The sequence below is a fragment of the Protopterus annectens genome, chromosome 1.part0 (genome assembly GCF_019279795.1).
Source record: "Protopterus annectens isolate FY-2018-M chromosome 1.part0, PAN1.0, whole genome shotgun sequence".
NCBI classification, from domain to species: domain Eukaryota; kingdom Metazoa; phylum Chordata; order Ceratodontiformes; family Protopteridae; genus Protopterus; species Protopterus annectens.
Window position 1 is genome coordinate 1,281,004,572 of NC_056725.1, and position 24,000 is coordinate 1,281,028,571.

Here is a 24,000-nt window from a genome sequence, read left to right on the forward strand (position 1 = left end):
AGATATACATTTACAATATATACAATGCCCACAATAGGTGCTCCCTACCACTACTGAATTTGTGTTGCTATCTTGCTTTACATATCCCTTTTTGAAACCTGACAAATGTTCTCCTATATTTCTACCTCTTCTAAAACCACAACTACAATAATTTCCTAACAATGTGTCAAAATATGGATCAAATTTCAATATATGCCAATGTTTTGCTATGATATGTCTAATCTTAAAAATATTAGACCCATACTTTGTAATGAACCGTATATGATCATCTGTAGTAATATTAGTTCGCACTTGATCCTGCAATAAATGAATCCTAGACTGAACCCCCGCTTGCTTTAATGCTTTGTCCACCACTTTATGGTCATATCCCCTAGCTAAAAATCATACCTTTAGTTGTTTTGCCTGTAGCCAGAACTGATCTGTTTTAGAGCATATCCTTCTGATTCTGGTAAATTGGGCCTTAGGAATGTTGGCAACTATGTGATGGAGATGACTGCTGTTGGCATGCAATAATGAATATTTGGAGAAAGGTTTCCTGTACAAAGTAGCATCCATTGTGCCATCCATGGCCTTAATAACTTTCACATCCAAAAATTCAACTGTGTGTAAATCAATTTTACCACTAAAATTAATACCATATTCATTGGAATTTAAATATTCCACAAATTCATGCCATTTTTGGGTGTCCCCTACCCAAATGACCCAGCAGTCATCCAGACATCTATGCCACATTTTAAGATTTTCCATAAATTTATTTTTACTACTATATATTACTTCACAATCAATAAAACCCATAAAAAGGTCAGCATATGGGTGCAAATTTTGCACCCATCGCTGAACCCTTTATTTGTAAATGCCATGCCTTACTGTATGTGAAGGAATTATGCTCTAATACCAGTTTCAATAAAGTTAGCAAAAATTCCATCTCCACCTCAAAATGTGACACATAAGTAGTAGGTATATATCCCAAACCTTTATTCAAAAAGTACAGTTGTGTACACTTACCATAAATGTAGATGTTCGAGTGTATTCACTGTTGCAATCATTACATTTGGGTAATCTGCTTGCAGGTTTCCCTCAGTCAACCCGATTAACAAAGTCTTGGGTCATGTGTCAGTTGCTGTCCCTTCTTCCATGACGTCAGGTCCTCAGGGGTATAAAACATGCAGCCGACGTCATTACATCAGTTTTTCTTGCCCCAGATGTCAGGTGCCCCCCCCAATGGGGAGCAAATAAACATAAAAACACAAAGGTATACCTCCAACAAAAAGTAAATACACCAAAAAGGCTTTTAAGCATAGTAAAGGAAAGTAGAGGTGCAGCCAGAAGAAGTTAGGGGGCTGGAGGGAGAGTAACCAGGACTGCAACAATGAATACACTCAAACATCTACATTTATGGTAAGTGTACACAACTGTACTATGTTCTTTGTGTTTCACTGTTGCAGTCATTACATTTGGGTAGATACCCAAAGCTATGGTTGGGAGGAGGAGTTTATATAGCATTAGGGCCAACAACAAGGCCTTACAAGACAGCAGTGGCAAAGCCAGCTCTGGATTTAGAGAAAATTGGAAAATGATAATACTTGGTGAAAGTATGTACAGAACTCCAAATAGCAGCTTCTAGGATGCCCCTGGTAGGAACACCTCTGAGAAAGGCTGCAGAAGTAGATGCAGCCCTGGTGGAGTGAGATCTGATCCCCTGGGGGATAGGTTTTCCATGGTACTTACAGCAGAAATGAATGCAATGGCTTATCCATTTAGAAATGGTTTGTTTTGAAATAGCCTTCTCCTCTGCCCCTGCAGCAAATGCTACCAGCAGTTGTTCTGATTTTCTTCAAGGTTTAGTCCTGTCCAAGTCGAATCTAAGTTGTCTGTGCACATCCAAGGAATGCAGAGTCCATTCCCCCTTGTTCTATGGATTGGGAAAGGTTGGAAAATGAATGGACTGATTAAGAGCCACACTGGATACCACCTTGGGCATGAAGGATGGATTGGTCCTGAGTGACACCCTGTCCGCATGAAAGATGATGAAAGGCTCCACTGCCATAAGAGCCTGTAATTTAGATATCCTTCCAGCTGAAGTGATTGCTAAAAGGAAAGCTGTTTTCCAAGAAATAAATTTTAAGTCTGAAGTAGCAGCTGGCTCAAAAGGAGGTGGAGTGAGTTTTGCCAATACAAAGTTAAGGTCCCAGGCAGGGGTTGGAGCTTTCTTGGGTGGTCTCAAGTTTTTGGCCCCTCTGAGGTACTGCTTGAGCAGAGGATGAGAGAAGAGGGGAGCTTCTGTGTTATAATGAGCTGAAATGGCTGAGGCGTGGATTTTAATGGAAGAAAAGGACAGGCCCTTGTGAAGCATCTCAGTTAAGTATTGCAAAATCTGAGGTAAACTGGGTGCTGCTCTGCTCATCCCTTGAGATTGGTTCTAGGCACAGAGTCTTTTCCGTTTTTCAGCATAAGATTTTCTAGTACTAGGTCTCTTTGCCTCTAAGATGGCATCCATCACAAATTTGCTGAGGGATAAAGGTGAATTTAAGTGATTAGCCAGGCTGCATGGTTCAATGTTGGAAGCTGAGGGTGCAGAATTTGGTTCTCCTGCTGAGACAGCAGGGAAGGGGTCTGAGGTAGTTGCCATGGAGATAACAGCAACACACTGCGCAGGAGGGGGTACCAGTGTTGGCGCGGCCAGTCTGGAGCAATCAAGATCATCCTTGGTTTGTCCTGTTTGACTTTTAGTAGAACTTTGGAGAGCAGAGGCAGTGGGGGAAGGCGTAGACTGATAGGTTTTTCCAGCTGAAGGACAGAGCATCCACTTTCCAGGCTTGTTTGTGGGGAGTCCTTATGCAAAACTTGTCCAACTGGTAGTTCTGGGGGGAGGCAAATAGATATATGTCTGGGCTCCCCCATTCGCTTGTCAACATGTTGAAAATCCTTGGTTCCAGTTTCCACTCGTGTGGGTCCATGAGGTTTCTGCTTAGTCCGTCTGCCAGTGTATTCAATTTTCCTGGCAGGAATTGAGCTTGTAGGTGCACTTGGTAGCTCAAGGCTGTGTTCCACAATGCCATGGCTAGTCTGCAGAGGGTGTAGGAATGTGTACCCCCCTGCTTGTTTATGTATCACATAACTGTGGTGTTGTCTGTCTTTACCATTAGTTGTCCTGGAAGAATGTAGTCCTTGAAGGCTGTCAGGGCATTCTGTACAGCTAACCTTTCTTTTTGATTGATATGTAGGTGCATTTGACTTGGGTTCCATCTGCCCTGAATGCACTCCCCAGCCAGGTGAGCCCCCCATGCATAGTCTGATGCATCTGTAGTTAGGGTTTGGGTGGCAGAGGGTAGTGTGAATGGTAGTCCCTTTTTTTTTTGTTGCAGGCCTCTGCCCACCAGAGGAACACTAGGCGTAGGCAAGGTATGATGGGAATCACTGTTTCCAGGCTGTGAGAATGTTGACTTCATAGACTTTTTAGATACCACTGTAGCTTCCTCATATGCAGTCTTGCATATGGAATTAGAAGAATGCAGGAGGACATGAACCCCAAGGCTTGCAGTATTTGTCTTGCAGATAGCAGGGTGTTTGTGGCCACTTGTTTGAAATAGGTTACCAAATGAATTTGCTTTTCTGGCGTGAGGTAAGCCATCTGGGCAGTTGTACTCAAGCTTGCTCCCAGGAATGTAATTTGTTGACCGGGTACCAGTTGTGATTTCTTTTCATTTATGGTGTACCCCAGACAAGTTACAACCCTTTTTACAAACGCCAGATGATTCAAAAGTATGCCCTGGCTTTCTGCCTGAATTAGACAGTCGTCCAGATATGGGTATATTTGAATACTTCTTTGCCTGCAAAATGCAAAAACTGGAGCCAAGCACTTTGTGAATACCCTGGGTGCAGTAGACAAGCCAAAGGACAGTGCAGAGAACTGATAATGCATGTAGCCTGCTTTGAAGCGTAGGTATCTTCTGCAAGATTCCCTGATTGGGATGTGCAGGTATGCTTCTTTTAAATCTAGTGTTGCCAACCAGGCATCTTTGCCTAGCATAGGAAGTAATTGGTGATGAGTTAGCATCTTGAATTTTGGAATCTCCAGAAAGGTGTTTAGAGGAGACAGGTCTAGGATTGGAGCAGAAACCTTGTCCCTTTTCCTCTTCTGGTACCAGTTGAATAGCCCCCATGCTTAAGGGGGAAAGTACTTGTTTTTGAGCCTCTGTCTACTGATTTGGTGGCAGGTCTGGCCTCCCGTTTGGTGTTGGCAACGTGTGGAAATGAAATCTGTTTCCCTGGGACACTATATTTAAAACCCATTTGTCCTGGGTAATGAGTTCCCAGTTCTTTGCACGAAGAGCAATCTTTCCCCCCAAAGGGGCGGTCAAAAGATAAGTGCTTGGGAATTTTAGAAGGAAGTCATTGAGACTGTTTACCATAGGGGGGTGTCTTGTTATTTCCAGATTTGGAAGGAGAGGCCCCCCCGCTGCTTAGTTCTGAGAGTCCCCTGGGACTGAAACCTGGGGGTTTTGCTGTGTCTGTGTTTGGCTTGAGCGGACCTGGAAGGGACTGGAAAGGACCAATTCTTAGTAGGCCAGTGCCTACTAAATCTGGTTGCACTTATAAAAAATCTTTAACAGTTTGCATAGATTTAGCTTTATCTTCCATCTTTTTAAGAACTTCTTCAGCCTCGTTGCCAAACAGGCAGCCCTGATTTAAAGGAGCATCCAACAATTTAGCTTTAACATGATCATGCAAAGATTGCTCCTTAAGCCAAGCATGCCGTCTAAGCACAGACCCAGTAACAGCAGCCCTGCAAGAAAACTTGTTCAGCAGAATGCATTAAGTCCTGTAAATCTTTATTTTCCACACAGTCAGGAATCAACATCATTTTCTGCTTAAGCAGTCCGATAATATGTTGCTGATATTTTAACATATGAAATTGGCAGTTTAAAGCTCTGATTGCCAAGTTTGCAGAAGTATAAACCTTTTTACCCAATCTATCCAGTGCCCTGGAGTTTCTATCAGAAGGGGTAGGATTTTTAGCAATAGACGCCTTAATGCCCTTGGGCCCCTGAGAAATAGTCTCTGGATCTGTAACAGGATTTTTGAAAAGGAACTTGTGGGACTCAGGAACCCTGTAGTATCTGTCAGGTTTACTAGGAGCAGGAGGCAGGGAATCAAGGGCCAAACTGGATTCCGAGAACACATCATCAACAATGTTTAGTACAGGAGGTATAGCCAAAGGCCTATGCTGAAGTAGAAGAAGGAAATCCCTAAGCCTCTTTTTTTAATCGGAAAATTCCTGGCTTTCCCAGTGGAAATGCTCCCTTAAAGTATGTAAAGTTTCCCCAAAAGAAAAACCCTCAGGAGGGGAAGCAGAGGGAATAGAATTCTCTGCATCATAATCCTCATAAGTAGGTATGGACAAATCCAGGTCATCAGAAGAGTCAGAAGAAGCAGAATCCTGATCAGAAGATTCATAATCAAGCTCAGCCCTAGGCCTCTTGGGGGGGGGGGGGGGGTTACCACCCCTGATTCGAGTTATTAGATCTTCAGCCATTTTTATCTTTTGTTTTTTAGGCATAGGGGCCTGAGTATGTGGCCTGGGCGTCGTTTTTTTAGACATGGATTGAGATTTAGGCCTTAGTAATGAAGGGTGTGTCGATTTAATATGCAAGTCTGTAGGCCTGAATACACCCTCAGAATCCGGTGCCTGCACAGCGGCTCCTGACCCATCCAACGTAGAGACATCTGCAGGTTCCATAGTTGAAGTATCCCGCAGCATACAGGACTCCTAATAGGTCTCAGTAGAGGCCTGCGAATCAGAAGTAGCGGGTATCAGGGGCTGCGAAAGCACTTCACTGAGTACCGGCGAACTGGCAACTGGCTTAGGAGAAGCGTCATTGGCAGTTTTGGACCTCGGCGACCTGTCTCTGTCTTTATCTTTGCATTTTTCGGAATCCCAGCAGTCAGATGGCTAACTGACGAAATTTCTGGATAATTAAACCAAGAACCGAAATATTTAGAGGCAAAAATATACCGACGACGGACAGTGTGCTGATTAAATAAAGCACAAAATCGACAGCAAGGTCCGTCGTGGTCAGGGCCTAGGCAAGGAATACAGTACGAATGAAAATCTTTATGAAGTATTTGCTTTCCACAAGTAATGCAATTATTAACTTTTAATGACATCGGTAAGGAGCAAGAAAAAGTTTCCCCAACGGGGTACTTAGCTTTAAGTTGAAGACTTCGGTTCTGAAACTCAAAAACGAAAATTTCAGGAGTCGGCCGACCGGCACTTGCGAACTGCTTCTGCTTCGGGCACCGCACGGCAAGAAAGACTGATGTAATGACGTCGGCTGCATGTTTTATACCCCTGTCGACCTGATGTCATGGAAGAAGGGACAGACCTTTGTTAATCAGGCCGACTGAGGGCAACCTGCAAGCAGATTACCCAAATGTAATGACTGCAACAGTGAAACACAAAGAACATCCTTTATTTCCAACTCTGTAAAATTATAATGAGTTAAACCACCAAATGATTTTCAGCTTCATAGGGTTCAATAGAAACCCTAGAACCATCAACTATCTTGCCAATATCTCGTTGAACATTTCTTCCATCCCTTCTATGCCTGTGTTTTCTGCCTCCCCTTCTAAAAGGCCCCTGGGTCTCTTGGGTGTAGGGGAAATCACTGATTGGGGTTCAATTCCCTCATTTTCCATATCCGTATTCGAATACCCAGATGACAACTCAGAATTGCTAGAAACATCTAGCTCTCTTTCTTTTTGGCCTATTACTACTCTTTTGTCTGTCAGTAAACCTAACAGTTTTTTTTACCTTCTTCCAAGAATAAGTAGTTTGATTTTTGTAGTTATTAAGGTCTCTCTGGTATTTTTTGGTCTTTCTTTCCTGTAGTTCTTTTTCATATTTATTTATTTATTTCAGATAATTAGCATATTTATCCAAATAGCTTGTTTCAGTTGCATGGCTAATATTTTTTTCATAACACTCGTTCAGCTTAGAAGACAATGATGCCTGTTGTTCATATTAATCTATTAGAAGCTTAATAAACATCTTAGATGCCATCTGTTGTATCTGACGCCATTTTTTCATAAATTCCTGATTATCAGAGCCAACCCCTGGTTCCACATAAATTTTTAAACCCCTAGGGGCAATTTCTGCCTTTAAATATGCTTTCAACAACTTACAATGCCAGACATTAGCCCTTACCTTTTTGGTACTGTTAACCAATTCCACAAACTGTTGCTCTATTCCAGTAGTTTTAGAACTAACTTCATTGGGGAGGGCACTCCCTTCCATACTAAATGATGATAAATCATCCACATTATGTGGGATGTATTTATGATAAAAGGCAGACTGTTGCTTTAAATGAATGTGTATAAATAAGGGGGAGGGCACCTTCCAATACATGCACTGATGACGCTAAGGCGAAACCTGGTTTGCTGGTGAGGTGACTTGGCCTGTCAGCCATTAACGTTGGGCTATGTAACATTTATTGTTGGAGTTCCAGGCATTTTATCACCGTGTTTGGTGTTTGATAGTACTATATATACATATATATATATATATATATATATATATATATATATATATACATATATATATATATATATATACATATATATATATATATATATATATATATATAGACATACACACATGCATGCATACACACACACACACATATATATATATATATATATATAGAGAGAGAGAGAGAGAGACACACATATATATATATATATATATATATATATATATATATATATATATATGTATGTGTGTATATACATATATATATATATATATATATATATATATATATATATATGGGTCTACCTCAATCCATTGAATTTACATTTCTACGAAACATAATTCAGTGATCCCTTTTTCATGAAAGTGCATTTTTTTCAAAAATGCACTTTTGTGAAAAAACAACTAAGTGAACAACAATGGAGGTTGTTGCTTAGATCGTGGCACAGTGGGGATAAGGGAATATTTCCTTTTCCCTACTGTAGTGCGATCTCGGAGTGAGAATATATAAGTAGCAGGGGGCGCAGGGGAGCTTTTCCCCCCTGCATAAATGTGGTTAGTGTTGTGTTGTTTTTTTGTGTATGTGTTGTTTTGCTTAGTTTCTTTTTCGCAAAAGTGCATTTTCGAAAAAATGCACTTTAGGGAAATAGGGGTCGCGAAATTACATTTCATAGAAATTCAATTTCGTTCCTTAAAATGAGACCCAGATATATATATATATATATACACATACACACAAACACATATAAATAAAATAAGTAAAAATGCAGTATCTGTGGGATATAGCAACTTTTATTACAAAAATGCCTCTATTTAGTGCTTTCGTCTCCTCACAACTCACTCAAAGACTTCTTCAGACTGAGGCCATAACACATAAATACACACTCACAACCATCACATGATACCAATAAAAACAATGACAACTACTAAAACCACATTTCAGTGTTTTAACCCTTTTTTTCTCAAATACATCACAAATTCCTCTCTATTGTTTAACCCTGGTGGGAAATATGCATTTAGCTACACTTGCCAGCAATATTCTAGCCAGCCTAACTCTTCTACATTTGTAATATTCCTATTATTTTTTAAAACTTCTAACACTAAACATTTAAAATGTATTCTGCATTTTTTTCTCTATATAATGTTTATAGGTTCATAGGTTCATAGGTTCATACTAGGCTATCTGCCCTAGGGCATTTATAAGCCTAGCCAGAATGTGTTTGGCTTTCGCCACCCATTTTAAATTTATCTTGCTATGCCCTTTTTCGAGGTTAGTATACTATGCCTCTATCTAACAGTGACACAGAAGTGATACCCGGGGTAAACCTACGATCTCCCATCCACTCATCAAGATTCCTCTTGAAGAGAGTCAATGAGGGACTCTGCCTAACCTGGACTGGGATTTTATTCCAGAGTGAAGGGAGCCTCTGGGTTAAGAATCTGTCCCTCCAGCATGTCCTATTTATTTCAGTGCTGAGGTTCAAGTCTCTCGAGCGTAGCTCGATGGGATTTGGATTTTCTGAGGTGCAGCATGTCCATTAATTCCGGGTTGGACATGGCTTTATACGTCAGGCACAGATCTCCTCTGAACAGGTGGTATGCCACTGAGTAGAGCTGGAGTTTCTTTAACCGGGCAGCATATGGCATCTGTTTGAGCCCTTTGATCCTCTTGGTGAGGTACTTTTGGGGTCTTTCCAGTTGCTGCAGGTGTCTGGTAAGGTACATCCCAAAAGGGGCATTGTACTCAATTATGGGCCTGATGAGGGATGAGTAAAGAGGCACGATGACCTCCCTGATCTAGATGTGAATCCCTTCATGATTAGGTGGGCTATATAAAATGATTTCTAACCACTTTGGCCACGTGGTTGTCAAATGAGAGATTGCTATCAACTTGGGTCCCCAGGTCCCTAATTACTTCTTCTGTACTTAATGGATTTCCACCTATGTGGTAATTTGTGGGCACTTTGTTTTTGCCAAAGGCGATGACTATACACTTTTTGGCATTTAGCTTGAGGCCATGGCTCTGGCACCAGTTGTCTGTTTCTATGAGGCCCTTTTGGAGGATGCTTGTGTCGGCTGGAGAGTCGATTATGGCACCCAGTTTGCAGTCATCTGCGAACTTGGTCAGCCACAGTCCTTCCGTGTTGGCCTGTACCTCCGAGAAATATATACCGAACAAGAGAGGTCCCAGGACTGAGCCTTGTGGGACACCACTTGTAACTGGTTTGGAGTCTGACATGGCTCCAGCAATTCTAACCATGTGGGTTCTGTCCTTGAGCCAGTTTGCAATCCATCTAGTGACATAGGGGTTTATATTTAAGCTGGTGAGCTTATCTATAATGCCCGAGTGGGGTATTGTATCGAAGGCTTTTGCGAGGTCCAGGTAGGCTGTGTGGACCACCTTCCCCTCGTCAATGGCCTTGGTGACTGTTTCAAAGAAATCAACCAGGTTTAAGAGGCAGGATCTGCCCTTAACAAAGCGAACTGGGTAGGATCCAGTGTTTGTAGGTCCCCAATATCTTTATTTATGAGGTCCATGATGATCCTTTCCATAGCTTTGCAGACCAAGCTAGTCAGGCTTATGGGGCGATAGTTTCCAGGATCCGTTGAGGCACCACCTTTATGGAGAGGGACCACTGTTGCTGTACGCCACTCTTTGGGCACATATCCTGTAGTAAGGCTGAGACTGAACAGTAGTTTTATGTTTGGGTTTAGCTCTTCTTTGAGTTCATGTAGGCAGCCCGGGACACCATCTGGTCCCATTGATGCTGTGTTTTTGCTTTGGAGAGGCGGCTCTTACCTGAGCATCTGAGATGTCAGGGGCAGCACTCTGCTGGGATAGATATTTGCCCTTTTGGTGGGGAGGGAGAAGTTTGCGCTGAACCTGTCAGCTAGGATGTTGGCAATGTCTGTGGGTTCGGTGTATTTTTGTCATTTTGGACTAATTCTGAGCATATCTGGGAATTACCACCCAGGTTCCTAACATAACTAAAGAAAGCCTTGTGATTATCCTTAGTGTCCTGTGCAATTTTTCTCTCGAAGCTGGCCTTAGACAATTTTATGTGTGCCCGTAGTTTTTGCTAATACTGATCAGTGATGCCTTCCCTTTTGGGATTTTGCTTTATCATTTAGTAGCTTCCTCCTTCTATTGTATAGTTTGTTTATGGCTGGGGTCCACCAGACAGGACGTCTGCCTTTGGAGGACTGGGTCTTGGTTTTATTTGGGATTGCATGATCCATGCATTCCTGAAGGTGTTCATAGAATGCGTTTATAAAGGATTCTGCGGTCTGGGCTGTATTTTCCACAGGCCCGCGGGGTTTGAAGGATTCCACCTCAGTTTTGAGGAGTGTAAGATTTGCTTTAGAGAAGTTTTTCACTGTGGTTTTCTGGGCAGGGGGTGGGGTCGGGATGTGAATATCCAGTGAGATTAGTTTATGGTCTGATCTTACCAGTGAGGGATACACTTCTGGTCTGGAGCATAGAGTCCCCATGTTGGTGATGATCAGGTCCAGTATGTTTTCCCCTCTTGTGGGAGTGGTAACAAGTTGTTCCATAGCATTTGAGTTTATAAATTCTAGGAACCTTTGGGCTAGGGTGTTGGAGCTAGAGTAATGCTCCCAGTCTATGTTTGGGTAGTTGAAGTCGCCCAATATAATGGTGTTTGGAGAGACCTTCATATTTTCCAGTGTTCTCAGGAAGGCCGAGTGGGGTTTTTGGTTTTGGGAGGGTGGTCTGTAGCAGGCTATAAACTGGAAGGCAGTTTTACCCACTGTTAGTTGCACATGGATAGTCTCTGATGCTTCGTGCTTTGCCACCAACCTGGAGGTGTGGGTATCTTTGATGAATATCGATACTCCCCCTCCTTTTGTGGTTCGGTCCAAGTTTTGGGGCCGAAAAGCATGGTATGAGGTATAACCTGGTAGTGCTGGGGTGCTCTCGGGAGCCCTGAACCAGGTTTCTGTTACTGCACAGATATTGATGTTCTCCATGCTAAGGAGAGTTTCGAATGCGTGCATCTTGAGGTTTAGACTTCTGGCGTTGAGTAGCATTACTCTTAGTTTCTTATCCCTTGTGATACCTATGGAGGTGGGTTTGTCTTTTGAGCCTTGCCTAAAAAAGGCACTATGGGGGTAGCAAGAGCCTTTGCCAATATCCGAAAGCCCAGGGGTGACAGGTGCAAGCCATCCCTAGCGAAGCATCGTGGCTTGTCCAGCATATCATCCCAAGCTGACAGGCATTGAATCCCCTTTGAATGACACCAGTACTTAAGCCAATTGTTGAAATTGATCATCTTGTCTTCATATTGTGGCATCATTCTTGGTGAGGGTAAGATGCTACTCAAGGTCAGGGTCATACCGGCCTGGGCTACATGTTCAGAGAGCTCCTTTATGTCTCTTTTCATGTAGTCCAGGGAGGTACGTCTCAGGTCATTCACACCAGCATGGACAATGACTGAGTCATATTTGTACTTGCCTTGGAGTGACCTGAGTGCTTGTGTTATGTGGCGGATCCTAGCACCCGACAGGCTGCTCACCGTGACCCTCTCCTTGTTCAGCCTGGTGGCGGGACGTCAGTGTGCCTGACGATAGAGTCACCTATTACAAGTGTATCAGGTGTGTTGTTTAGTCTTAAGGGCTGTGACTGTTTGGCACACTGGCTTTGTGAGATATGTGTTGCCGTGTTTTGTTTTGGGGTAGCGGCTGCTTGGGTGTCTGCTTTGGAGGTCTCTGCTGCTTGGCAGATCTTTATTTAGAGCCTCCAGTATGTTTTTGTGTGATTATGTGTTTGGTTTGCTGTCGTGGTAGGTCTATGTGAGACTGGAATTGTAGTGAGTATGGTTTCCTTCTCCTCCTGACTGGTTATGCCAGTACTGAGTTGAGAGAGCTTAGCCTCCAGTTTGGCTATATGGTTGCATCTCTCACATGTGTTGGAATTTGTTGGGAGGAGGAGAGGGTTGTCTGTGTACATGAGGCAGTTGTAACATTGCCTCAAGATTCCCAGATTCACCAGCTGGACCGGAGAGGAGATTGACAACTGACCTATGGACATGCTAGAATAATATTGGGAATTCCTTAATAATTGAAAACCAGGGCCAGTGGGGAGTGAGGGTGTAGTGCTTTTAATTTTTAGTGCTGACTTATATAATTGCTTTAGTGAGCAAGTGCCAGGTAACTTAAGTGCAATGTGTTACAGGTAACTTAAATGCAAAACGACAAACAGTAACTTTCTTTCAAGTGAAACAAGGAACTAAGTACAGTAAGCAATGCAGATATCACTAGTGATCCACAGAAGCGCTAAGAAGCGTATTAGGTGGAATTAGCATTCCAGGAAATAACAAGCAAACAAACAACAAGCATATAAACAAAGCTATATTCAGCAGGCCTGGATCTAGTCTATGCTACAGCAAACAAGGTGTACCAATTTCAGTAAGATACAGTTCAAATATTCAGGCACTATAAACCTTTAACCAGAAATTCCCAGCTCAGAAGGGCAGAGTCCAGCCTCTTCTCCCACAAGAGTGCAGACCACAAACCTTCTTAATGTAAAATAACTGGCCTGAAGCCCAAGTGCCTAAACCAGAACTAATACACTTTAAGAATAACAGACACTGGGCTCTCAATCAGCAGTTCCCAACTTAGAAGGATGAAAGCTACCTGTCCTGCCACCACAGTGCATGCCACAAACCTTCCTAATGTAAAACAACTGGTCTGAAGCCCAAGTGCTTAATCCAAAAGACTTAGAATGACAGCTAAACTTTAATCAAGTTACTACCAAGCAGTAATAAATACAATTGAATACTTTAGAGAATGCCTGGATTAGTGCTCAAGTTACACAAACAAAGCTAGATCCAGCAGGCCCGAATCCAGTCTATGCCACAGCAAACAAGGCGCACCAACTTCAGTAAGAAGCAGTTCAGATATGCATGCACTATAAGCCTTCAATCAGAAATTCCCAGCTCAGAAGGGCAGAGTCCAGCCTCTCCTCCCACAAGAGTGCAGACCACAAACCCTCTTAATGTAAAATAACTGGCCTGAAAGCCTAAGTGCTTAAACCAGAATTAATACACTTTTAGAATAACAGACACTGAGCCCTCAATCAGCAGTTCCCAACCTAGAAGGATGTAAGCTACCTGTTCTGCCACTACAGTGCAGACCACAAACCCTCTCAGTGCAAAACAACTGGTCCGAAGCCCAAGTGTTTAAACCAGAAGGCCTAGAATGAGTTACACCAAGCAGTAATAAATACAATTGAGTACTTTTAAGATGATGCAAAAGTAAAAAAAAGTAGGTAGAAACACAAGTACAGTAAAACCAGATTAAATTTTTTTTTTTTTTTTTTTTTTTTTTCTGGACAAGTGCTGAGATCAAAGAAACAGATTTGAGTGCTGAAACTAGAAAACTGGCTAGTTATAGGGAAAAAAAACTAAGCTAGAAGGCTTCCCTCCAACACAGAAGGGCTTGGGGGCTCAAAAGCCTACAAATAGTCTATACCACTTAACAGGAAAGGCAGGAAACAAGCTTAAATTTTTTTTTTTTTTTTTTTTTTCTTTTTTTTTTTTTTTACTTTTACTCACAGCATTTCTTACATCCCCACTAGTAATAGCATACTTATGTTCATAGATCTTTCTATATCGTTCCCTCATTGTTCTTCCTACATAGAAGGGTCTACATTCAAGGCACACTAATAAATTAACAACATTCTTGGCTTTGCAAGTAAACGGTCGTTGCACACAAACACATGTATACATAAGTAATACATATTTGATATACAAAAAAATACATATAGACACACACACAGAAGTAACTGAAAATGCAGCTTTTATACAGCTGCCAAGTTACCTTCTCCACAACTGTAAAGCAGACGTTAAAAAACAGTCTCATGAACAGAAAATGCCCACATAAACATATCTCCAGTACTCAAATAAGAAGTGCAAGTATAAGACCAACTTCTGGTCCAGTTAAGATATTTTTTGCTAGCTCCAAACAAACCTGTTCTCACCCACAGCCCCCCACTCCAAGCCCACAATTGCAAAGCTGGTATGCAGTGTCTTGCTCTGGGCAGTTGGAGGCACTATTCCTTCACACTGGTCCCTACACAGGCTTGAGGACCCATCTCTAATTAAAGTGTTGTAACTGTCTCCACTCATATACCAGTCCTGGATAATCAGCCTCTCCCTTGAGACTTGACTATTCTTGGACGCAAAACAATGATCCTCCAAGTTGGAGACTCCAATGAATCTGCCTTGGCTATGAAAAGACCTCCTTTCATTTAAGAATAAATCAGAGACTCCAATGAATCTGCCTTGGCTATGAAAAGACCTCCTTTCATTTAAGAATAAATCATGTAACTGGTTTCATAAAGACCCATTCACCCAACACGTAGAAATTTCTCCTCTATGTACCTGTTCTTAAAGAAACAATAATATTTACATCACGCAATGACATTAACAATGCCTTAAAGCCAAAATACTTAAGTTAGCATTTTTAAAGTACTTTTATCACATATAGCATTCCAGATCCCCCAAATGTTATATAATCTCTATCCCAACTCAAAATTCTGGTTTTGAACATAAATGGGGAGGTTATGGGAACTGGGCAACCAATTCATATTTTTTGTATACAGTACCTGATCTATGTGCTATTTCAAAATCAAAATGCTGTATGAAAACTGCCCATGTACATAGTTTGGAACTGCCATCTTTCTACTTATCTAACCATAATAAAGAGGCATAATCAGTTATAAGGAAAAGTTTCTAGCAAGTGAATAATATTAGGGAGAGGCTGGAATGCCCATTTTGTTGCCACACACACATTCTTAATGGCAGAATATTTGTGTTCTGCCTCCCTAGTTTTCCTGCTTAAAAATAAAACTGGGTGCTCCTCAACCCAAAACCCACCTCTGAGGTATCAGTATAAACACTGAAAAGTTGCTGAAAATTTGGTGTAAGCAGAATGGCTTCAAATGAACATAGGATTTAAGTTTGTTAAAAGCTTCATCACCCTCTGCTGATCATCTAACCTTTGTAGAGCATTCCTCTTTGGTACATTAATTAAAGGATAAGCTTTTGCAACAAAATCTTTCATAATTTTTAGTAATTGCTTAACCATAAGCATGGTCTGACCTGCTGCTTTGGATTAAAACTGGCCATTTCCTTATGTCATTTATTTTCTACTTCCGAGGTTGTATTGGTCCTCTGAAAATCATACACCCTAACTAATTTACTTCTTCCACACACAGTTTACTCTTGCCTGCCTGCACAGTTAGACTGCTATGACTGCTTGTAATCTATAGAGATGAAAATACCAGTGTTTAGAGTCCTCTAGCACATAGTCGGCAATGCCACTGCAGAGAAGGCAAGGGGATCCAGGATTTTTTCATTACGGAAACGTGGCTCATAGTCCATATAATCCAAAGGGCAGTTCAGTGAAACATTAAAATTTCCCTGCAACAGAGAAGACTGTTTCATTTTATCCTCTGTTCTCAAAGGGACCCACCAAAAGCCTTTTAGTTCTAGGGTGGATAATACCTTGCTTTACCCATTTTTTGTATAGGTTCACCAATACAGGATATAGGATAAGTGTCAAACTTTGAAACATTGTTTTCTAAAGTCACCTCAAAAGACTATTGATCCATCTAGATTGTTCACTAGGACAAATGGATTTTTCAAATAAAGTACATGATTCTTCTGTCACACCCAAGTCCAACATGTTCTGAACTTCATTATTTTTTTTTTACTTTTTCCATTTGTGCATCAGCCACTCTATTGGGATTTGACTATACTTTCACTCCTGGAGGTGTCTGCACACCATGCTCTATCAGATTTACCTTCTCAGACTGATCTGAAAAGCGTTTCCTTAAGTCTTGCTAGAAAATGCTGCCCTTTTATTTTTGTATTTTAGATAAAATCTCATCTATCTGCATTTTCCTACCAAAGTGCTGCAACTCTCTACTGAAAATTAAAATTTTCTCCATTCTGTCAACACAGCAATGTGATAACTTTTATCTGCTTTTCTTTTGACAATCTGCTTCATCTTGTACTCTGCTTAACTGAACTTTTCCAAGATCTCAAACGGACCTTGCCACTTGGCTAAAATGTATTTTCTGCTTAAAGTACAATTGTCAAGACATTGTCTTCTTTGAATTCTCTCCTTTTAGAATTCCTATTATATACTCTGGCTACTACTATTACTAACCTTACTCAGAGAAGTAGAAAAAAGTGTAAATTGAAAGACAGCTGTTTCAAAGCTATATAATAAAGCCATGAATAATTAATAAGTTGTTTCAAACCTGTCTTTCTAGTCATACAGAGCATTACACTAGCTTGGTAGCACAAACATCTTGCAACACTGGTGCTAAAACATAACAAAATCATAACAGAAATTGAGACTTCCCTAAAGATGGAGAGCAGTGTCTCATTCTACTGTCTGTATCCAAACAAAATTCAGTTCTGGCCTCATAAAATAGTTGTGGGAAAATGTCATCAACAAGAAAATAAAGTGGAATCCTCAAGCAGTGCTACATCAATCAGCTTTATTGCTGACTGTACTAATGGGAAGCAGTGAACCCGCCAAGCTGTTGCTGCACTATTCAAAAAGGCATGGTCACATACTGCAGACATGTCCTGCTGTATGCATCAATGATTTTGGTATTATCTTTGCTGGTCAGCCATTTAAATATTTTATTCACCTGCACAGTGTCCTGCTGAAGCAATACAGTGCAATTGTACAGGAGCCCAAGCTAACACAATAAATGCCATTTAAACACTTACTTTTTAGAATGTGCATTCTTTCCAGTTTTAGAATGTGCATTCTTTCCATGTATATTTTTTGATTGTTCTATAGTATATTTGTGTCTAGTGCATCTAACAGCTCTTGTAACAGAGCTCCATTTATGAGGGCCTTGATTTCTCTTCAGAATAAAGTGCCACAATAAAGCAGGTATTCTACTTTTGTAAATTCTGTGTGCAGTTCTATTTAATGGGTGTCCCATAACAATTATTCAACAATTTATTTACATATCTATTATACTGCCTAAAATATATCTAGGAAATTTAATAGAGATAAAGTGTACTTGACCCGCATGTAGGTATTAATATAGCAAAATACAATATATTAGCAAGAAAATGTTACATATGTAAATCAAACATGTTTTATATTTATAGTGACAAACCTATGATTTCTGCTACATGAAAATGCAATCTTCTTATATCAATCACGGTAACTATAGAACACATTCTTAACGTTACATACATATGAACATACAAAACTATTTATACTCACAATATGGTAATTCTGAGTGATCAGCATCTACAAAAAAGAGTTGCACTTTAGTTTATCAAAACAATGCAATAAAAACACAATGTATGAAGTTAGGCAGACCACTATGCTTTTTATATATCTTAAGTAAGGTGAGCATAAAAAGTCCTACAGTTAAATAAATACATATTTCTTATTAAAATGGACTGTAATCAGAAGCAATTATACAATTTAAGATTGCACAATCTATATCAATTTACAGGAATGCCGCTGTGCCACAAATCAGACATACCACTTTAATTTGGATCACTGACACAACGCAATGTACACATTACTAGCCACAATTAAAAAATGAATGTGGTTTATTTATATCTTACTTTCTGTCACAGTACTCTGTTTTCTGTTAATGAAGGCATCATAAACTATTTTATGTTTGCTTACATCAGTATTTATGACCAACACATTATTTATAGAAGCAGTTATTTCCCAGACAGCTTCACAGTGATAACCTAGTATTACTATAGTGATATAATATAGTTAACAGTTTCAAATCAGTACATTTTCAAGTGTGACATCTCAAAAGGCAATATAAATATATATATATATATATATATATATATATATATATCTATATATATATATATATATATATATATATATATATATATACACACACACACACAAACACACACACTCACATATATACATATGACTATCGTTTATTTGACTAAAAGCTCAATTCATCGGAAATAAAAAGGAGTAGTTCACTTCAACAACACCACAAAACACTGAAATATCAAATCACAAAATATTGAAAAACTCAATCCAGCTAAAAATACCCAATATTATACACCCCAACTACAAAACCTCGATCAAGTGTCATCTTCATAGTAGTACAGTTAAGGAAATGCTTTTTAGTAATGTAATGTGTAGGATTGCCACTACACAAAACAAAAGGATGCAGAACAAACACAACACCAAACATGCAAAGTAGTAAATCTAGCCCCTTACCTAACCTTAGCCTAACCCTAAAATCCTTGAATTCTCACACCCACAATAACCACTTTAACATATATATATATATATATATATATATATATATATATATATATATATATATATATACACATATACATATACATATATGTATAGAGAAAGACATAGATATATATAGATCTATCAAAACAAAACATAGAAAAAAACAGTATGTGTAAATTGACATTAATAGAGAAGCACAAATATATAAATGAATCTAAAATCAAATACTGTGCGGATATCTCTGAAGCATGAATTTATTCTAGAATTGCTACCAATGAAAATAACAAAAAATGAATCTGGAAACCAGGACTTACCCCTTTCTCCAAAGTCATGCAACTCTTCTAAAATAAAAAAAATATATATATGGTTAAATAATATTTTTTTCCTTACTATTTTAACAAAAACAGAAAATAACTTCAGGGGACTGTGCTGGTGATTAATAAAAATGATGCATGCTAATTTCAAAGTGTTATAAAAGTATGATGACAAAATGGCACTGTTGTAATTTAATTTTTGTTTCCAGAAAGCTACTTCTTAATATAATTTATTAAAGAAGCACCAGATAAAAAATATTTTATATAAGTTTATCAAATTAGTTATGCAATTAACTACAATTGTGCAATGAATTTACATTACTTGGCCAGTACATTGTCTCTTCTTTGTAAGCTGCGGTAATGTGGTTTGCTTTTGCACTGGTTTGTTCAGGTGTGCATTGGGACAGGTACATTCCTACTGATTTATGTTGTGACACAAATGCAGTGTTATCCTGAACTAATCAACAGAGAGAAGTAAACAGTGGTTACTCATTACCAGAATGTGTCCAAAGGTGTGCCCTAACAACTAAGTAATAGAGCATGCATTGTACCACCATATGTAAATGTTCCCTCCCTCCTTCCCAAAGGAAAATAAGCACTTTTCCTACCTCTCTGTCCCGATGGTCCTCACCAACTTTTATAGAACTTAACCGTTTTTCTGTAATCCTGGACTCTCTGACACAGTCCTCAGAACTCCCTTATTTCAATTTCAACATGCCAGAAGTCCACTGTCATTTTTTAAGTTTTGATTTTTTTTTCATGTGTCTATTGACCACTGCCCATATTTCCATAAAGGCAATACTCAATTATGGGTTTAAACTCTGACCCACAGCTTCACTTCCACCTGATTCTGTCTACATTTAAAAGCAGCTTTTTCTGTACACCTTCTTATGGTGTATTTACATACCTCCACCACCTTCTTTGAACTTTGTTTTCTCTGGGACAAATTAAAATACCCCATTCACTGTCAGTAGAACATGTGTTACATTTGCACTGATTCAGCTGCCTTACTCAGACTGCTTCTGCCTTCCATCTCTGTCCAACTTCACATGTTGCTCAAACAGGTGGCTAACCAGACAATAAAATACTGACCTAAAACTGCACGATTACATAAAACGTAAACAGATGTGAGAGTACATTTCCACAGAGGAATTAAAGGGTGCCCAGGAAAGTGGGAAATTTTGGAGAAGGGCCATCTACAAATGCCTAGCTGTAATCTTGGACAGACTTAGTAGACTGAAATGTTTTTTTTTTTCCCCTTTGCAGCCATGTATATTTATAGATGAATAAGATGAATATTTAGAATTTAAAATATTGAAACAAGTGCTGGAAATAGTAAGCAGGTAAGTGAAATGGTCCATTTCTAAGTCCTGTCAACCACAACCGGTACCGCAACAGAAATAAAGGATAAATACAGTATACGCAGAGCATGTTTTTGGGTTGGGGAAACTGGATTACCTGCAAAAAATACACCCAGACAAAGAGGACCAAGCAAATGTCACAAATACAGTGACCAGAGGTCAGGACTGAATAACAGCTAACAGACTTGTGAATCAAAGTCCTTATGTATTGAGCTGCTGTCTGTACCTGCCCGATGGTCTCAAAAAAGTAAATGAGAGAAAAAGAGACAATTTACTACTGGTTGGTATAAACTACAGAAAAAGTTTCAAAAAGAAACTTTTGCATAAGTGAAGCTGAGTATATGTTCTGCACTCCCCAAAGAAAATTAAGTGAAATGTGTAATGTGGACATACCTACATAACAGAAGTTTCCTGGTAGAAAGCAAGACACTACTTATCATGAAAAAAATGTAATATTTGAAATGGTTGGTACATTGTCTGTTCCACAGAATATGAATTTTCAGTATAAAGCCAGAGATCACACAAGCAGTACAGTTGAGTATATTTGTGGCAGTTTTCAGCATGTCAGTACATGACTGAATTTGTGTGTAAAAAGTTCAGGCTCTGTGAATAATGAATGTTGGCCTGATGGCCATGTTACTATAGAAAAGAGGAACTGTGGATTAAGAATATCAACTAATTCTGCAGAAAGTCTCAACCATTAAGTGGCTCTTTAAAATCTGGTATGAAATGACAATATCTGAGAAATAAGAGCAGAATTTTTGAAAGGATAACTCTGAAAGATGTTCACAGATGAAAGGAACCCTAAGGATGTCAACCTCAGCTAGAAGGGCCAAAAGAAAATTATTAGTACTATAAAGTGTGGTGTGTTCACAAAATGTTCTTCATAATTACTTAAAAGTCTGTCTCAATGAAACTTTGCTAATCAGCAAACTACAGGGACAAATATTTAATTTCCAAAGCATTGCTGAGGTAATATGTCTATTTAGTGTGATTGCAGTGCTCAGAAAAGGAAGTTTATACTTGAAAGATGTAGAGATAAATTAGCACTGTAACAATCACTTAAGGTCCTTAAACCTAGAGTGTAGTTCGATGTTTAATGAATGGGAAAAACATGTACCTACAAATATATATCCTTTTCAAATTACAATGTGAACAGGAGTATAGTATACAGACTATATCAATAACTAGTACTCGGCACTATAGACTGCATCAACAAACGATACTATAAAATAAGAGTTTTGTACTGAGACAATCATTCAAAGCAGAATGTGCTGGCTCAAACATGTCAATGCACCAGGATTCTAATGATAGAGACAAAACTTTTAGTGAACAGAAGATGTTTGAGAAATGGGGACTAACAATAGAGACAAAACTGTTAATGAGGTAAAATTGCTTGATAATATTCCCACACACAAAATGGCCTGAAAAGGTGTCTAACAGTTAAAGTATTTAAATGGTAATTGCTTACACAGCCATTTATAACATTGGCACAAGTTCCACTAACAGTAAAAAGTAAATATAACTATATACAACACTATAAGAACTTCCAGAGTTTGACATTCACAGCAGTTTAAAAAAACAATGAATAATGGTTTTGAGGTAAATGCAAACAAAGAATTTACAGTTCTTCAAACTGGGAAACCATAGAGTACTTTCCAAGGTTAACAAAACATGAATAATGCATCTTTCTGCTATAAGATGCAAAGTACCTTAGAAGTTGAGGCCAGTCCTTCACCTACATATTAGAGCGCAACAAAGATCTAAAGGGGGCTACAAAAACACCAACAGTTAAGAGCAGAAAACAGAATATTGCAAAAAAGAATACAAATACCATGATGCTGACTTCAGTTACAGACAGGGCTGAAGGTGTAACCAAATGTTCAGTATATATTAAAAAGGTAGACTATTAGCAGGACTTTGAAAGATCAGTCAGTGTCAGCATCTCATCAGGTAACACACACTTGCTTTAAGACAGACTGACTGTTCTACTACTGCACCGGGTGTTTTGATTTGTTTTCCGGTACTGTCACTACAGAGCAGCATATGGAGATGGTGCTGCAGTCCTTTAGACAAGAAGTAAAAACTGAGATCTTATCTGTTTGTATTATTGGTAGCTCAGAGGATGTAAAACATCCCATGCAGAATTGCCTCACTTCAACAAACATTACACCTTATAAGTCAACCTCTCTATTAATGACCCCCTCCCATTTGCCTTAGCCACAACTTTGATTTTTAGTGCAATACCAGCATTCCATTTCTTACAAAAAATTTCTTCGGTCCTCCCCCCATATAAACCAAGCACTAGCAAAAAATCATTTTATCTATCTCATTTCATATTCTATTGCCCTTTGTCTCAAATTTGTCATATGCAATCGTATTCATAGCAACAGCAGAAGCATATGCGCCAGTGAAAGGCTGTAACATTGCAGGACACAAATTTAGTGCTGTTTTACAATGTGATAGCACATAATCTGTGGCTTCTTCAAGTTATTTATTTAACAACAATCTTTAAAAATGTGACATTCATATATATACCTTTATATCTTAAGTTTTTCTATGACGTTACCATATAGTTGTACTCTTTCATCATGTCTCTATACCATGACTTTCTGTGTTCTGGAGTTCCCTCAGTATTTAAGTTCCACAACTTAATTTTTTGTAAATATCAACTTACTTTCTTAGAATCTCCACGTTTGACCTTTTCCTTAATCTTCCTTACAAATCACAGGTTTTCTCATCTACTATTTTCTGCGTAAGCTACCTCTTTTATGCTTCCTTATTTTGAATACCCAGTGTAACTATAAGGACGTTAAATGTATAATTTTTATTATTCTCAACCCTCCTTTGACCCCCAGATTACATGCTACTCTCAAGTTTATCAGGCGCCACAGGATCCCCACAAAGTTCTACAAAAACATCTAATAATTCCCTTCACTTCTGATGGGAAAAAGAATAAACTTCCCCAAATAAGCAACTTTTCCTTAAAAAATTAGCAAATACTCCATGAAGTGAAACTGAAAGGATTTGTGTTTCTCATGAAAAGTAAACATAATTACTAGGCAAAAATGCAACAGTAAATCATTGCCATTTTAATTGCTTACCGAATGGCAAAACACATGACTGAACAAAATACTCAGAGGCAAGCTGGTAAGAGATCTGTGTAGACAACATAAGTGAATTTCCAAGAAGCAAAGAATGAACTACAACAGGACCAAAAGCTTGATTTTGTTTCTGAACTTCAGAGGTGTCCAGCTAAAGTAGACTATGATGTGAATGATTATTTGGATGACGATGACTCACAAGGATTTGTAGTAACAGTACTCCGATACCGTGGTCCATGTTACTACCGGTCAGATGGAAGAAACCCAGGCTTTGGGTAGAGAGATGCAGGTACCTACAGACCCCAAAAAAAGTAAGAGCCTGTTTCAGGTTTCCTCCAAAAAGAAGTTTTACACAGTATCTGGGAATTTGACAGTCAGACTGAAGCAGATAAATC

At 39.2% G+C, this 24,000-nt stretch overlaps 1 protein-coding gene across 1 annotated transcript in view; it reads right to left on the minus strand.

Moving 5' to 3' along the window:
* The window catches only part of MALT1 (MALT1 paracaspase), a gene marked incomplete in the record, with an annotated part of 841,583 nt that overhangs the window by 426,985 nt on the left and 390,598 nt on the right, over positions 1 to 24,000 (minus strand). Inside the window, 2 exon segments of the mRNA XM_044066161.1 lie at positions 17,813 to 17,839; positions 19,141 to 19,167. Coding sequence (XP_043922096.1) covers positions 17,813 to 17,839; positions 19,141 to 19,167 — 54 coding nt within the window.